The sequence below is a fragment of the Mesoplodon mirus genome (assembly GCF_964341445.2).
Source record: "Mesoplodon mirus genome assembly, chromosome: 19".
NCBI classification, from domain to species: Eukaryota; Metazoa; Chordata; class Mammalia; order Artiodactyla; family Ziphiidae; genus Mesoplodon; species Mesoplodon mirus.
Window position 1 is genome coordinate 59,654,957 of NC_138995.1, and position 17,461 is coordinate 59,672,417.

Below are 17,461 nucleotides of genomic sequence, written 5' to 3' on the forward strand. Positions count from 1 at the left end.
ACAGAGCTCGTGAGGTTGCCACACAGGAGAGCCAAGGTGTGTCTGTATCACCATGACAAAAGGTGCAGTCTCCACTTCCCAGCAATCTTCTTTTTGTTTTTTTAATGCTGCATTGGGTCTTTGTTGCTGCGCCCGGGCTTTCTCTAGTTGTGGCGAACAGGGGCTACTCTTCATTGCGGTGCATGGGCTTCTCATTGCCGTGGCTTCTCTTGTTGCAAAGCACGGGCTCTAGGCATGTGGGCTTCAATAGTTGTAGATCGTGGCTCTAGAGCTCAGGCTCAGTAGTTGTGGCCCTGGGGCTTCGTTGCTCTGCGGCATGTAGGATCTTCCCAGATCAGGCATCGAATCCGTGTCTCCTGAATTGGCAGGCAGATTTTTAACCACTGTGCCACCAGGGAAGTCCCCCCAGCAATCTTGTTTTCACCTCTTTTTTCTTTTTCTTAATTGAAGTATAGTTGCTGTAAAATATTATATAATTTCCAGGTATACAATATAGTGATTCACAATTTTTAAAGGTTATGCTCCATTTATAGTTTTATAAAATATTGGCTATATTCACCCCAGCAATTTTTTTTTTTTTTTTTTTGCAGTACACGGGCCTCTCACTGTTGTGGCCTCTCCCGTTGCGGAGCACAGGCTCCGGACGCGCAGGCTCAGCAGCCATGGCTCAGGGGCCCAGCTGCTCCGCGGCATGTGGGATCTTCCCAGACTGGGGAACGAACCCGTGTCCTCTGTATCGGCAGGCGGACTCTCAACCACTGCGCCACCAGGGAAGCCCTCACCCCACCAAGCTTTTGAGCTATTGTAGTGAGGCGGGTTCCAGACCTGCCACCTCAGAACTCTCTGATCCTGGGCTTTCCCCAACAGAGGAGGTGAACACATGTGGCAGGTGAACCGTATCTGAGCTCTGCGGTACCCAGGCACAGAACCACGAGAAGATGGACATGGAATCGGGAAGGGATGCCCAGATGCTCACCATTACAGATGGAATGTGACAGACATAAACAGCCTCCAAGCAGAGATATCAGTAAAAATAATTAGGAATTGATGAGTTTTGAGTATTGACTTTTAAAAAGTATAAATTACTTAATTGTAAGTTTATGTAATTTAATTTTTAATAATGGCTGTGTTTAGCAACTGGCTCTCAAAATTCCTGAAAATTTGCCAAGAGGCTCTTATGGGCTGGTATGAACTGGCTCTGGCACATGCAAAAGAGCTGCCACCCAGCCCAAGTTTAATGATTTTTTTTATTCATAGGGACTCTACTTTGCTTTTAAATTATGTTTACTGTTTCTTGTCTGTGACCTCCTGCTAGAATGCAAGCTCTGTGACGAGAAGCATTTAGATTTGTCTGGCTCATTCGCAGCCCTACCTCCAGTACCTAGAACCATGCCTGGCGCATAGTAGGTACCCAGTAAATAGACCAATGCCTGGTGCATAGTAGGTGCACAATAAGTAGACCAATGCCTTGCACACAGTAGGTGCCCGATAAATAATCGTTCTTGAATGAAAGTAAGAATGAGATTCATAACACAATGATTTTGTGTAAATTAGAAGCAACACAATGTGACAATGCATGTGTTCCAAGGATACAGGGTATTCAAGGCCATCTGTGTTGATGCCTTTGGGGAGGGAGGGCAACCAGAGCCAGGGATGACAAATGGAAATAAGTAAAACGAGAGCAGAGCTCTGTCAGGACCTGAGTGTGATTAACTCAACTCTCCTCACCTGAGATCTGATCAGGGAAAAGAGCATCTCTTCACTTCCATAGTGTCTTCCAGGAAACAAGGTAGGTCTTTGCCCTCCCTGTCCGGGACCTCAGCAGTCCCTGCTCAGGGTCGCAGCGCAAGGCTGGGGTGCTTCCTTCTACCACACCAAGTACAGTGGATGGTGAGGGGGCAGACCCCCAGGGGACACCATGCACTTTGGAGCTTGGCTCCTGGCTGGGCATGATTGGACCTCTGTGTGCATATCTGTTGGGTGAACTAAATGAATGGAGAATGGAATTTAGGATTGTTAAAGTTTTATTAGTCTGGTTTTTACAGACACTATGAGTCTTGAAAATTGTCTTCTTTGGAATATGGTGCCAGTGCAGCACCTTTGCCTTCACGCTCCTGCTCTGTGTGTCTCAGGGGCACCTTGAATAATGACGGGGATGTTGTGGGGTGCAGAGAGAACCCCTGAAGGAACTGCTCTGGGAAAGAAGAGCAGGGTTTTGGGGAGCATGTGGGCAGGTGATATTCTGTAATATCGGCTATGGTCTGCTCTGTATGGTCTCCTGGATCCAGGTTTGGTACTTGCACAGGTTGGTATAGACGCCGGGGTAACCAGGCTGGGCACAGTTCTCCATCCCCCAGGACACGAGGCCCTGGAGCTCTCCTCTGCACACCAGGGGTCCCCCGGAGTCACCCTGAGGGGGAGAGACAGAGATGGAGACATCCACAGAGAGATGGCCAGAGCCGTGGGCATGGAGAACCCGAGAGGCAAAGATGGGATGGGGGTGGGCTGAGACCCCTGGGCAGGGGCTCTGGAGATCTCAGCCCCTGGGCGTTGGGGTCACTGGTTCCCACTCTGTCTCTGTCCCTTGGGCCCCTCTTCATCTTAGCTCTGTCTCTAGAAAACTATGTGTGTGTTTCCACATCCCCTGTCTCTGGAGCCATTGCTCAGGGATGGATTAAGATCTCTAGAGGACCTAAGCCCGGCTTTCCAGGTACCCGTATGTGATGATGGCAATGACAGTGGTGATCAGAGCTCTGTGCTCTTTCCATGGACTATCTCATCTCATTCCACCGACTAAGACCTGCTACCCCCATGGGACAGATGAGAAAACTGAGGTCCAATACCCAAGGGCGAACAGCGTGGAGGCAGCCTGGCTATTACAACCTCTCTCGTTCTCTGTGTGTGTGGAGGGGTGGGGCTCCCCTGATCGTCATGTTCCTGTGGTCCTTTTGTACCTAAGTCTCTGCTCCAAACAATCCCCCTGCCCATGCTTTCCCTGGGCCTCACCTGACAAGAGTCCTTCCCACCTTGGGGGACCCCTGCACAGACCATGCCAGCAGTGACGGCTCCAGAATAGGCCGACTGACACTCCTGATCCGAGGAGATGCTGATGTTCACGCATTGCAGAAAGTTAGGGAACCTGGCTGCAGGGGCACTGAGGGGTTACAATGGAGTCTACCCTCCAACAAGACCCAGGAGTCAGGGCCTGAGCCCCTCCTCCCTCAGACCCAGGGGTCCAGGCCCCCGGCCCCTCCTCCCTCAGACCCAGGATCCAGACCCCAGGCCCTCCCCCCTCAGACCCAGGATCCAGACCCCCAGCCCCTCCCCCCTCAGACCCAGGATCCAGGCCTCCAGCCCCTCCCCCCTCAGACCCAGGATCCAGGCCTCCAGCCCCTCCCCCCTCAGACCCAGGATCCAGGCCTCCAGCCCCTCCTCCCTCAGACCCAGGATCCAGACCCCAGGCCCTCCCCCTTCAGACGCAGGGGTCCAGGCCCCTAGCCCTTCCTCCCTCAGACACAGGACTCAGACTCTCTTTCCTGATGCAGGACTCTCACCTGTGGGACTGGATATTGTGCCCCAGCCCGACACAAGGCAGGGAGTCCCTGCGCTGGCACAGGAGCTGGCCATGGTGATGGGCTTCACTGCCCTCCACAGTCGAGCAGGCCGCTCCAGCTGCAGCAGCATCAGGTCGTTTTCGATGGTCCGGGAGTTGTACTGGGGGTGTGGCACCTGGCGGACCACACGCAGCACCTGCTGTGTGCCCTCCCAAATCCTCAGGTTGTGCTTGCCCAGGGCTACTCGAAGGATCCTGGCCCACGACCCCCGAGAGTAGCGCTGCTCAGGATCTGACCTGGAGACCTCTCCCCACCCTCCAGGGATGCTCCCTTCCCTGGTGATGAGTTTTCCTCAAGTCTAACCCTTCCTCTAACTGCAGGCTGAGTGTTTCCTGGCATCCTGTACACTTTCCCCCAGCCTGGGCTTTGTCTCTGGACCCAATCTTACCATTCTCCCCTTCCCCTTGTGGGCTGCACTTTGCCTTCTGACTTGGGTATAAGGTGATGGTTGGTTGAGAACGGTCTTGGCTCTGTCCTAGGGTCTGCACCTGGATCAATACTCTGAGTTCTAAGTGAGACTCTGGGCTGTGGCTCTAGGCTCTAGATCAGAATTGATATTCTGGAGTATCCATTCCAGTTACTCCATTGCTTCAGGGAGGCTCCATTCCAGTTCTAGCCTGGCCTTTGGACTCTAAACATCCTGCACTTTTGACTCTAAGCTAGGAGCTGTGTTCTAGATTGAATCTGGATGATAGCGTACTTCTAGATGCCGGTGTGAGCTCCAGTTTCTAGGTTGAGTTCTGGGTTCTTGATTAAGCTCTGGTTTATGACCTGGGTTGTAGACAACGGTTTGAGCTCTGTGCTCCAGCTGGGCTCAGGGCTCTAAACACTGGTCTGCATTCTTGATTCTAGGTTGGGTTCTGTCTTAGATCAAATTACAGGTGATAGCCTGGGCTCTAGGTTCTAGACTCTGGTCTGAGCCCTTGACCTCAGGCCAGGCCCTGGGTTCTAGATGGAGCTCCAGGTTATGGTCAGGATCCCATGTTCTAGATGTTGGTTTCCATTCTAGACTCTGGGCCCTAGGTTCTACACTGAACTTTAGTTTTTGGCATTAGATCTGGTTTATGGGCACTGGATGAGCTTTTATCTGGACTTTGACTTCTAGTCTGGGGTCTGAGGTCCAGGTTTCAGTCTAGAATCTGAGAAGGGCTCTGGGTTCGATATGAAGCTTTAGATCATGGTCTTCATTCTGGGATGTAGATGGCGGGTTGAGGTCTGTGTTCTAGGCTGCTCAGAGAGGAGCTGTAGACTAGACTCTGGATTAAATGCTGGATCTAGAACAAGCTTCAGCTTCTGTCTTTATCTTATGCTCTGAGCTGTAAGCAGGTTTCTGGATTTATGGCTGGACTGTGGGTTCTGAACCTGACTCTGGATTCCAGGCAGTGTTCTGAGGGGGGTCCTGAATTTCTGAAGGTAGACTGTGTGCAGAATTCAACCACTACTCTGGAACAGACCCTAATCTTAGTCTCTATGTAGAGCTTGGCCTCTGGATGGATCTCAGGTTATGTGTTAGATTCTAGATTCTGTGTGGGACTCTAAGCTTGTGTATGGGTTCTAAATGGGTGATCTGCTTTTAGAATCTAAACTGAGTTCAAGATTTATGGCTGGGTTCCATGTTCTGAGCCGGGTCTGTTGTTCTAAGCTCTTATCTAGACCCCAAACCAGGGTCCAGCTACTACACTGGGTTCTACACAGGGCTAGACTCTGGAATTCACTTGGCAGAAGAATAAAGAGGGGGTCACTCACGGACGGGCACAGTGAGCAGCAGTGATGACCCATTGGTCGGACAGCAGGGACCCTCCACAGAGAAAACTACGGCAGGGACCTGCCAGTAGGGCTGCCTGCCATGGTTGGGAGTTCCGGATGCATCTGTAGCCACCAATTATCTTGTTCCCTTGGTTCTGTGCCATGGCTAGGAGAAGGCAAGGGTGAGGTGGAGTGGGGAAAGTAGATGAACAAATGCTCACCATCTACCCCCAACTCTCTAGGACATCTGGAATCCACAAATCCCCCCTTTTTTGCCTAATCCTTAAACCACCCACCTTTATCTACCCCACTCTGTATGAGATATGCCCAACACTGCCCCCATTATTGTCCCAACATAACTAGGGAGTTTTCTGACACCGCCTCATGCCCAGGCACCTCCATAGTATCTATTATTGGATCCCAGGGCCACCTCATCCAGGGTCCTGATACAGCTACTATGCTTGACTCTGCTTTTCCATGAATACTTTCTGTCATCACTTTTCACAATACAGCACAATTCCAGCCAGTAATCCTCCAACACCTTCAGGGAGCTCCCTGTCCCTTCCGCAAACTTCTCACTCAATGTGACCCCCCAGGATCCACGATCTCTCCCCACACCCACTCTGCGTGCCACACCAACCTCCCTGCCAGGACCTCACCACCCCACCGTCATTCCCACCATCATTTCTGGCAACACGTTGTCTTTCCCGTATTAGTTCTTCCCTAACACAATCAAGAAGTGTCCTGCTGTCCTTTCTAATAAGACCCAGTCAAGACCTGATAGTTCTGCTCAATTCCTCTTTTATTTCTCCCCACCTCCTACCACCCCCTGGACCCTGCAATCTCCTAATACCTCCACAACTTAGAACTTAGGCGCCCCCTCCAGCACGCTCCTCAGCCATGGTCCCCAGATGACTCCCTGCCCCTTCTCACCAGGTCATCTGTGAGCACATCGGGTCCCCAGGACCCTTCCCCATCTCTTCTCAGAGTCCAGGCCCCACTGCTGTCTTACCTACAGCCAAGATCTGAAGTGCTGTCAGCAGGAGGAACATTCTGAGGGTCGGGAGCTGGATTCTGGCCGATGCAGAGAGAAAGTGAGGGTTAAGGAGGCTGCGAGAGACCCAGAAGTTATAGGTCAGAGGCAGAGAGAGCGTCTTAGATGGAGACTAAGACCCTTAGGGACATGGATGAGGGACAGAATAGAGGCCAGAGACCAGGAGGGCAGGGTCCGGGGGCTCCTTGGTGGCTGGAGAGAGGATGCTGAGAAGGGTTCAGGTCCTGCCTTGATGTCTCCTGTCTGGAGGAGTGGGGAAGATGTCTTGCTTCCTTGTCACTCACGGAGGCCTTTTATCTCTGGTCTGAGTAGATGGCGCTTCTCCTCCACCCTTCTGGCTTTTTTTTTTTTTTTTTTAATTGCCTACGACCCATTCCAGGATCCATGTCCCATCTCTTCCCTCTCTCTTCTCACCAGAGAAGTAGTCACAATTGTTAATGAGAACCTGCCTGCCTGGTAGGTGAAGGTGTTGTAATCTGGAAGGAATCCAGGGAGGGGGACCCCAGGGCTGGGTGGACGGGGTGGGGGTGGGAGAGGGTCTGAGAGAGGGAGGGACAGAGGCGGAGAGAGGGGCTGCCATGGGAGGAGAGAGAGTCTAGGAAATGTGAGAGAAGTAGCATATGAAGGTAGAGAGGCAGAGAAAGAGTAAGAGAAATACAGGCCAGAGAGAGAAGAGTCAGAGGTAGAGAGAATTTAGGGAGGTGGAGAAAGAGCAGGAGATGAATACAGGTGGGGAAGGGAGGCAGATAGAAAAAGACAAAACAGATGGGGGCAGGGCCCAGGGACAGACACTCATGGAGAGGTGAGGGTGGAAAAGTGAGAGACAGAAACAGAAAAACAGAGGGAAGAAGGGAAGGCAGAATAGAAACACAGAGAAAGAGAAAAAAGTGGAGAGAGAGGAAAGAGGCAGAGGCACCCCAACTCCAAACGCACCCGTACAGAATAATAGCGGTGATGAGGAAAGGAGGCCAAGAGATGACAAGTAAGGAAGTGGTGATACGGGGAACAGTGCGGCGGAGATGCAGGCCCAGGCAGAGGACAATGGGGAGATGGACGGAGAGGGGACACAGAGGACACACAGCCGCAGAGGAAGAGAGAAGGGGGTGGGGGCGGGAGCTGGCAGGAGACTGGAGATGCTGGAGGCAACTGGTGCCAGGTGGTCCTGTCTCCTAGGCTTTCTCACTTTGTGGTCCTCACAGTCCTGAAAGGTGGGGGAGCAAGGGCCCCGGCAGGGAGTGAGGGCGGGGGCTCAGGGCAGAACTTGTGCCCCCCAACTCAGGCTCTGCAGAGAGGTCAGGGGAGAGTGGGATACAGGGACCCAGAGAGAGGGGGACAGAGACCCGGAGAGAGGGGGACCAGGAGTTAGAGAGAGGGGGACAGGGACCCAGAGAGAGGAGGACAGGGACCCAGAGAAGGGGGACAGGGACCTAGAGAGAGGGGGACAGAGACCCAGATAGAGGGGGACAGGGACCCAGAGAGAGGGGGACAGGGACCCAGAGAAGGGGGACAGGGACCCAGGGAGAGGGGGACAGGGACCCAGAGAGAGGGGGACAGGGACCCAGAGAGAGGGGGACAGGGACCCAGGGAGAGGGGGACAGGGACCCAGAGAAGGGGGACAGGGACCCAGAGAAGGGGGACAGGGACCCAGGGAGAGGGGGACAGGGACCCAGAGAGAGGGGGACAGGGACCCAGAGAGAGGGAGACAGGGACCCAGAGAAGGGGACAGGGACCCAGAGAGAGCAGGAGAGACAGAGTGATGAGGTGGGGAATGGTTGCAGGCAGACAGAGGAGGGCCTGGGTTTGGGGGACTCATCCTAACTTTGGGCAGGGCTCGCTGGCCTCAGCCCCTCCCCCAGCCTCTTAAATTCCCTAATGACTGCATCTGTCTCTGAGCTTGGGCAGCCCATCTGGACCATCATGCAGCGACTCAGGAGGCCACGTCTCTGCGCTCTCCCTCCCTCACCAACCCCGGCGCTTGCTGCCAAACCACTTTCCTCCCCTTTCCCCCTGGGCTGGTCTCTACCCCTAGGGAGTCCCTCTGTGCCTCTGAATCCACATGCCCACCTAGCCCCCTGTGCGTGTCTGTTTCCCGTGAACTGGCTCTGCTGAGGGGCGTCGCTGCTTTGAACTGAAGGTCTTGGCTCAGGCCCTGGTAAACCAGAAGGGCGAGATGCACAAACAGAAACCCCTCTGAAGGCGTGGGGTGGCACAGGCAGCCGCTCTGTGAGCGTTCAGTTCTGCATCTTGATGCCATTGTGGTAACGCGGATCTACACTTGGGATAAAATTACACAGAAACACACGTGCACATACGTGCACAGGCAAATACATGCGCGTAAACAATGAACACCGAATGAGACCTGTAGTCTGGTCAGTAGCATGGTACCCTCGTCAATTTCCCGACTCTGATTTTGGACTGCAGTTATCTGAGCTGTCACGACTGGGGGAAGCTGGGGGAAGGGTATTGGGACTCTGTACTCTCTGTGCAACTTCCTGTGAGTCTATCATTTCAAAATAAAGAATTAACAACAAAGCAAATTCCTGGTAAGCACAAGCCCTGCCCCCCTCCATTTGAGCAGAAGGCTGTGATTTGGGGGACTCATGGGGACCCTCTGCTGAGCTAGAAGGCCTAGGTAACCCTGAGATCTCCCTCTTCCTAGAAAGAGCACTTGGCTTAAGCAGAAGGCCCCGGCAAACCCCAGGGAGTGCTCAGTTAACTGCCTTATCCTCCCCGTCCCAGCCCCCAGTTCCCTCAGGGTCACTGCCAGGCTATTCATTCCCCTCCCGTCAGACTCCACTCTGGGCTGCCTTGCTCCCTACTCCACCCGCCACAGTACTGTTTGCCATGACAGGGGTCCTCAAAAAATATTTGATGATGAATGAATGAAGGAACATATGGCCACAGTCCTTGCCTTCAAGAAACTCACGTCTGGCAGGAAAGGCCTTAAAGGCAACAGGAAACTCAGGCTGGTGTGATGTGTGCTCTAATGGGGGTGTGGTGTGGGGTGGGGTGGCAGTGTTGAAGGGCCTGATGAAGCCCCAGGGGCGGGGACAGTGTTTCCAGAGGGCGGTCTGTCTAAGCTGGGTACCGCGGCTCAATATTATAAAACGACCTAAATGGGAAAAGAATTTGAAAATACATGTATATGTATAACTGGGTCACTTTGCTGTACACCTTAAACTAACATAACTTTTTTGTTGTTGTTTGTTTGTTTTAAACATCTTTATTGGAGTATAATTGCTTTACAATGGTGTGTTAGTTTCTGCTTTATAACAAAGTAAATCAGTTATACATATACGTATATCCCCGTATCTCTTCCCTCTTGCATCTCCCTCCCTCCCACCCTCCCTATCCCACCCCTCTAGGTGGTCACAAAGCACCCAGCTGACCTCCCTGTGCTATGCGGCTGCTTCCCACTAGCTATCTGTTTTACATTTGGTCCATGCCACTCTCTCACTTTGTCCCAGCTTACCCTTCCCCCTCCCCGTGTCCTCAAGTCCATTCTCTAGTAGGTCTGCATCTTTATTCCCATCCTGCCCCTAGGTTCTTCATGACCTTTTTTTTTTTTTTTTTTTTTTTAGATTCCATATATATGTGTTAGCTTACGGTATTTGTTTTTCTCTTTCTGACTTACTTCACTCTGTATGACAGACTCTAGGTCCATCCACCTCACTACAAATAATTCAATTTCGTTTCTTTTTATGGCTGAGTAATATTCCATTGTATATATGTGTCACATCTTCTTTATCCATTCATCTGACGATGGACACTTAGGTTGCTTCCATGTCCTGGCTATTGTAAATAGAGCTGCAATGAACATTGTAATACAACACTTTTAATCAACTATACTCCAATACAAAATTAAAAGTTAAAAAAAATGAATTTCCAGCTTTAAATTGTCAAAAAACAAAACCAAAAACAAAACCCACACGTCTACTGAGGTCTTGGTTCAGCCAGGTGCTGTGTTATGTTCTTCTTTCTGCTTTTTTTTTAATGTTCAAAACTTTTTTAAAAATAAAATTTTTTACTGTGGTGAAGTATAATACATACATAATATAATAAATACATAAATATAATAAATACATAACATAAAGCTTACCATTTAAAACATTTTTTAAAACAAATTATTTATTTATTTATTTATTTATATTTGGCTGCGTTGGGCCTTCATTGATGTGCTCGGGCTTTTCTCTAGTTGCGGTGAGCAGGGGCTACTCTCCGTTGCGGTGCACGGTCTTCTCACTGCAGTGGCTTCTCTTGTTGCAGAGCATGGGCTCTAGGCACGTGGGCTTCAGTAGTTGTGGCCCACGGGCTCTAGAACGCAGGCTCAGTAGTTGTGGCACACGGGCTTAGTTGCTCCGCGGCATGTGGGATCTTCCGGGATCAGGGATCATACCCGTGTCCCCTGCATTGGCAGGTGGATTCTTAATCACTGCGCCACCAGGGAAGCCCCTTAAAACATTTTTAAATGGCATGAAGCACATTCACTTGGTTGTGCCACCATCACCATCCGACTCCAAACCCTTTTCATCTTCCCCAACTGCAACTCTGTCCCCGTGAAACACGGGCTTCCCATCCTCCCTCCCCCAGGCCCTGGTAACCTTCATCCTACTTTCTGTCTCTATGAATTTGACTACTCTAGGTATTTCATATAAGTGCCATCATGTAGTAATTGTGTGATTATGTTTTGTGTGTCTGGCTTATTTCCCTGAGCGTAATATTCTCAAGGTTCATGTCAGAATTTCCTTCCTTTTTTTAATACTTTGTTTTACTGCATCATGCGGTATGCAGAACCTTATTTTCCAGACCAGGGATCGAACCTGCACCCTCTACAGTGGAAGCGCAGATTCTTAACCACTGGACCACCAGGGAAGTCCCAAGAATTTCCTTCCTTTTTAAGGCTGGATCATACAACACCGTATGGATACGCCACAATTTGTGTATCCAGGTAACTTCTTTATGTGGGTTAGCTTCTTTCATTCCTCCTTCCCTCCCTCCCTTCCTCTCTCCCTTTCTCCCTATCCTTCCTTCCATTCAACAAATATTTCTTGAGCACCTACTAGGTATCAGGAATGGTTGTAAGTGCTGAGGATATAGCAGTAAACAAAATAGACGGAGATCCCTACCCTCTTGATGCTTCCATTGTGGAAGGAAAGGCAACCAAGCAAAAGAAAGTTAAATAAATACAATGTACACGATTACAAGTTATGAGTGCTAAGAAGAATAAGAAAGCAGGGAGGAGGTCAGTGTCCGGGGAAGGCCTGATTGAGGGGATCTTTGAGCAAAGACCTGCAGATTGTCAGGGATACTGGGGGAAGACTGTTCCAGACAGAGAGAGCAGCACATGCAAAGGCCCTGAGGTGGAAGGAGGTCTGATGTGTCTGGGGACCAGTGAGGAGGCCAGTGTGGCTGGTGCAGCATGAGCCAGGGAAGAAAATAGAAGGAAGTGAGGGTGGTGAGGTCGTGGAAAGTCCAGGCTCCATGGGCTAGGGACTATCTTGGGCCCATTTTACAGTCTGAGAAACGGAGGCTGGGGGAAGGGGGAAGTGGCTTGTCCAAGGTCATCCAGCTGGTAAGCGCAGGAGGAAGCGTACAAACTCCTGGACTCTCTGAATCCTCTCTATGCTCTTCCGAGGCGATCTGAGCCTCAGTTCCATCTGAGCACTAATTTGTGTGTCCAACACTGTTTTAACACATTTTTCGTAAGTTAACTCATCCAACCCTTCCCAGGGTCTGGTGAGAAAGGTACACTTATTATTCTCCACGTGCAGAAGGAGAAGTGGAGACGCCCATCCAAGGTTACACAAAGCTGAGTGGTGGCACCATGATACAGACCCAGGCAGAGAGCTCTTAACAACCTCAGGGATGCCCGAAAACAAAGGTGTGCATGGTGCAACTGCCCAGCCGAGTGGTGGGTTTAGCCCCAGACCAAAGGAAAGACACCTCTTCCCCTGCTCAGGAAGGAAGAAGGAAAGGGTGGGGGAGTTTGCACGTGGGGTGTGGGTCGGGTGGCCAGAAGTGGAGGGAGGGCTGGGCCAGGGAGACTAGGAGGCCCAGGCCAACTCATCTCAACGGGCACCTGGTTGGGGAGGTGAGGATGGCAAGCAGGTTCCCAGGTGAGGTTGGTGATCAGGAATTTAAAGAGGCGTCCTCTGAGCAGCTGGATGATTTTGTTTTGTTTTCCTCCAGCAAAGGACAGTGGGAGGGGGTGTGGTAAAGGGGCGGAAGGTAGGGGTAAAGGAAGTGCAGAAGGAAGGGCCTTGGTGGAGGGAGGGCTGCACAAAGAGGGTCAGGGTGTCTTGGAGGTGGAAGAACAGGTATGGCAGAGCTCTGGATGCATGGGAGGCTGTGGTCAGGGAGTGGGATGTGGGATTTTGTGATTTTAGAGGTGGAGCTCTTCTGATGGATATAGGGGCCAGGGTATACCTGTGGGAATGGGTGATGGGGGAGGTGGTCTCCGGCCACCTGGAGGCTGAGGGACTGTGAAGCCAGGGGGTCCTCTCTCCTGGGGGTTCCTGGGGGCTCCTGACTCCCTGTCAGCAAATGCCTGTCTTTATCTCCATTTATAATACAAATCTGGCAGGTTGTCAAGGACTTTCCATACATTATCACATTTAATCCTCACAAGAGCTTTATGAGGTTAGGGTTAGGGTTAGGGTTAGTACCCCAGTAGAGATGAGGAAACCAGGTCTCAGGCAGAAGTCACTTGTGCAAATGGCATTTGCCGGGATTGGAACCTGGGTCCTCTGGCTGTTAAATGCCATGCCATTCTGCCTCCAAATCTGTCTCCATGCCATCGAGGGCGGGGAGTTCTCTGCTGGATCCTCGTCTTCTGGAACAGCCCCAGTGTCTGAGAGTTGGTGCAAAGAATGTTTCTGGTGTGTGCAAATGGACCCTCACCTTGGGAATTTCCTGGCGGTCCAGTGGTTAGGACTCCACCCTTCCACTGCAGGGGGCATGGGTTCGATCCCTGGTCAGGGAACTAAGATCCCGCAGGCTGCGAAAACAAAAAAAAACAAACAAAAAAAAACCCCAAAACAAAACAAACAAAAAACCAACGGGCCCTCACCTGTGTCTTCTGTCCCCCAGCAGCTCTTGGTTGGCAATTTCTCTAGTACCTCCTAAGTGTCACGTCTTGCTTAATTCCCCCATTGGCCCTGTGAGGTGCACACAATCACACCCATTCTACAGATGCGGAAACGGAGAGAAATGAGGCCAATTGCCCAACAAGCAAGTGGTGGAGCTTGGACTGGAACCCCAGTGCATCTGACTCCATGCTCCTCTGCTGCTGATTTCATGTGTCTCTTTGACTACCCAGACTCTCTCTGGGTAATCTCTTAGATGGCTCTGAGTCAGCACCTGAATCTGCTACATGCCAGGCAGCTTCTGCATACACACCTGGGTGTCCCTGATGCCCCGTCAACAGCCAGCGAACATCTCTGCCCCACCTCCCTCCCTCTCCATCATCAATCTCTTATTTCCCTTTGTTGGTGGTGCCACCATCCTCTCCCCAGTTGCTTCTGTCAAAAGCTGGGAGTGGTCCTTCATCCCTCCCTCACTCCCACTTCCTACTTGGGCAATTCATGTCACCTTAGTGCCAAAATAGACACTAAATCCACCCACTTACTTCCTCTCACTCACCCTTGTCCAAGCTACCCTTATGTCTCACCTGGACAGGTGCAAGAGCATCCAAGCTAGTCTCCCTGCTTCCACATTCAACCCCGTTCCCACCTCCCCCCACTCCTACCCCACACTAAGTTCATTCTCCACTTGGCAGCCAATGTGTTCTTAAAATATAAAAGAGTATCATATTAAACGCTGCTTAAAGCCCATCTATGATTTCCCACTGCAATTGTAATAAAGCCTAAACACCTCCAAGGCACTCTGTGTCTGCCTTTATGTCCGCCTCTCCAGCCTCACCATTCTGTCCTGCACTGTGCCTCAAACACCCAGGACTTCCTTGACTTTCTTGACATGGTAGGTGCCTTCCCACCTCAGGGCCTGTCTTTTTGCTGTTCCCTCTGCCTGGGACACGCGTCCCACCACTCTCCCCTTGATCACCTTCTCTAGAGTAGACGTTCCCTTCTAGTTTCTATCTCAGCCCCTTGTTGGTTTCCTTTCTATGCCTCCTTTCAATCTATAACTGCTTTATGTGTTTGCTTCCTTTTTTATTGTTGTTGCTGGTTTTTCTCTATGGCATTTATCACCATTGGATGTCCCTCATGTTTTATTTATCTCCTTTTCTGTGTAGTCTATCTCCCACAACTTGAGTGCCATCTCTGACAGGGCAGGGGGTTTTGCCTGCTTTCTTGGCTTCTGTTCCCTGGCACATAGTAGGTGCTCAGTAAACATGTATGGAATGAAGAAACATTTCTCTCACTCAGACTGAGGCTTCATGAGGGCAGGGACCTTGTCTAAGGTGTTCACTGCTGAATCCCTGGAGCCCACTCTGGTACCTGGCATGTGCAGGGGCTCTATGAAAACAGGCTGAATGAGAGTGAGATTATTGAGAGCCTTCCTCTCCCCAGAATCTCTGCACCCAACACCTCTACATCTTCAGACCTGACAGGAATCTCTAATTACCCAGGCCTGGGAGAGCACACACGGGGGGAAGATGGAGAAGCCCATCTTTCTGAGATTAGGTTCCAAATCCTTGCATGGAAGAAGGCTTCTGACTCCAGGGGATGGTACCTTAAGGCGTGGGGATTCCTGCCTCATCAGTCCTGGTCCTTTCACAGACATTCGATAAGTATAAAGGACCCCTTGTGTTTAGGTAAGGGCTGCCTTCACCAAGGCCCATGGGCTCCCAGACAGAGAGCCCACTGAGGGCAGGGGCTGGGGCTGACCCAGCTCTGTTTCCCCAGTGCCCCGTGCAGGGCCTGGCTCCTGGGAGGTGCCAGCAAATGTTGGCTTCGTGAATAAAGGGATGTTCCTTATCACTCCTTTGCTCAAAAATCTCGTGACCTCCGCCTCAGCCAAAGCCCTGCTCCATGATGACTAGGCTTGCTTCTTGCCTGGGCAACACCCGTGCCCCACCCTCCTTGTTTGCCATGACTTTCTCCCTCAGAAAGACTCTCCCGTGTTCACCACGGCCGTCTGCCTAAGTGGCAAACATCTTTATTTTTGTTCAGCCTGTCTAGGAGAGGTTTCTCTTGTATTTACAGTTTTGGGGGTTTAGGCAGGAGCTCTTAACACTTACAAAGCACACCCTAGAGTTTAGTAGGATTTCCAGACTTCTTAAATAGCCCTCATCTCTGTTCCCACCGTTCCCACCCCCTTATGGTTTTGGCTTCTTCCTGGCCTCCTGGCCTTTAAGTCCCCCTCCTCCATCCCCACCCCACAGTCCTCCTAGACACAGACCCAGAAGGCTCTTTCTGACACCCGGGGCGAGGCCTGTCTGCTCTAAACCCTTCCTGGTGCCCCATCACCCCAGCGGGAAATCTGTCTTGTGCAATGGCATTCTGACCCTCTTGGGGGTGGGGTGGGGGGACGCTGGCCGCCCTCACCAGCTCCTACCCAGGCGTCCTGCACCAGAAGCAACCATTCCGCCCGGTTCACAGTGTGTCCTTCCCTGCAGGCCTTTCCACCTGCTGTTCTCTGGGCCGCAGGTGCACTTGTCCTCCTCCACCCTTTTCCCCGTGCTCATTCTTACTCATCTTCTGGGGCCTTGTTTAAACACTACCTCCTTCAGAAAGCGTTCTATGACGCCCCACGCTAAGTTGGTCGCCCCACCTCTGGGCTCCCCTGTGCCCTTACTAACCTCCACCGTGACACGTATCCCTTTGGGTCTTGATTTGCCAGTGTCGGTCCGTGCCGCCTCCCCCATCAGACAGAGAGCCCATTGAGGGCAGGGACTGGGGCTGACCCAGCTGTTTCCCCAGTGCCCCGTGCAGGGCCTGGCTCCTGAGAGGTGCCAGCAAAGTTGGCTTTGTGAATAAAGGGATGATCCCTATCTCTCCTCTGCTACAAAATCTCCGTGGCTTCTGCCTCAAAATCACAGCTGCGTCCGTGCAGTCTGGCCCCTCTTACCTCTCTCCTCCACTTACCCGCTCCACCACTCGCCTGCCTCCCTTGGCGTGTGCACACGCTGTTCCCTGGCCAGCATCGCCCTTCCCACAAATCTGCAGAGCCCATGCCTCACCTTGTGTGGGTCTCTGCTCAAATGTCATCTTCTCCTCGAGGGCTGCCCTATCCACCCTACTTAGATGTGTGGCATGCTTCCCATCCTCCGATTAATCAATGTATCACCATCTGACACACTACATATTCTACTTATTTTCCTCCTTTTTGGGCCTCTCCCATGAGGGCAGGTTTTTGTTTTGCTCATTGCTGTCACAAATTGAGTGCTCAATAAATATTTGCAGAATGAATGAATGAATGAATGTACACATGGATCTTGAGGTCATGGAAGGTTTCCAGTGTTCACAGGGGACCTTCAGGTTTCTGCCAGACTGTGTCTCTCGCCCTTGGAGGCTGGCTCAGGCCAGGGGGACCGGTGGGGAGGTGGGAGGAGAGTGCAAAGCTCCCCAGCCAGGCAGCAGAAAGAAAGACTTTGCTCTTCAGGCAATGGCCACCCGATGCAAGGTGTGGTCACAGTGATCCCCCTGTGGTTGGCGCTGAGAACAGCATTTTCCTCAGCTCCCACTTGAGGCCCTCTTGTCACGTTTGCCACAGAACTGTGGTTGAATCTGAATAGAGACGGGCTGTAAGTGTAACATACACACCGGATTTTGAAAACTTAGTACCAAAAAAAGGTAAAATATCCTCAAGGTTTTAATTAATTTATTTATTTTTGGCTGTGTTGGGTCTTCGTTGCTGGGCGCGGGCTTTCTCTGGTCTACTCTTCCTTGTGGTGCGCGGGCTTCTCATTTCTGTGGCTTCTCTTGTTGCGGAGCACCGGTTCTAGGCGCGTGGGCTTCAGCAGTTGTAGTTCGGAGGCTCTAGAGCGCAGGCTCAGTAGCTGTGGCACACAGACTTACTTGCTCCGCGGCATGTGGGATCTTTCCAGACCAGGGATAAAACCGTGTCCCCTGCATTGGCAGGCGGA

General features: G+C 51.6%; 1 protein-coding gene across 1 annotated transcript; it reads right to left on the reverse strand.

The window, feature by feature from the left end:
* Positions 1 to 2,254: 2,254 nt before the first annotated feature.
* KLK14 (kallikrein related peptidase 14) lies at positions 2,255 to 6,675 on the reverse strand (the record flags this gene model as incomplete). The annotated part of the gene is made up of 6 exons (XM_082607854.1): positions 6,575 to 6,675; positions 6,373 to 6,434; positions 5,361 to 5,526; positions 3,555 to 3,808; positions 3,007 to 3,143; positions 2,255 to 2,410 (listed from the first exon to the last, which is right to left on the reverse strand). The coding sequence occupies exons 2-6, from the start codon at positions 6,410 to 6,412 to the stop codon at positions 2,255 to 2,257; spliced, it is 753 nt and encodes a 250-aa protein (XP_082463980.1). The 5' UTR covers positions 6,413 to 6,434; positions 6,575 to 6,675.
* Between the last annotated feature and the right edge of the window lie 10,786 nt (positions 6,676 to 17,461).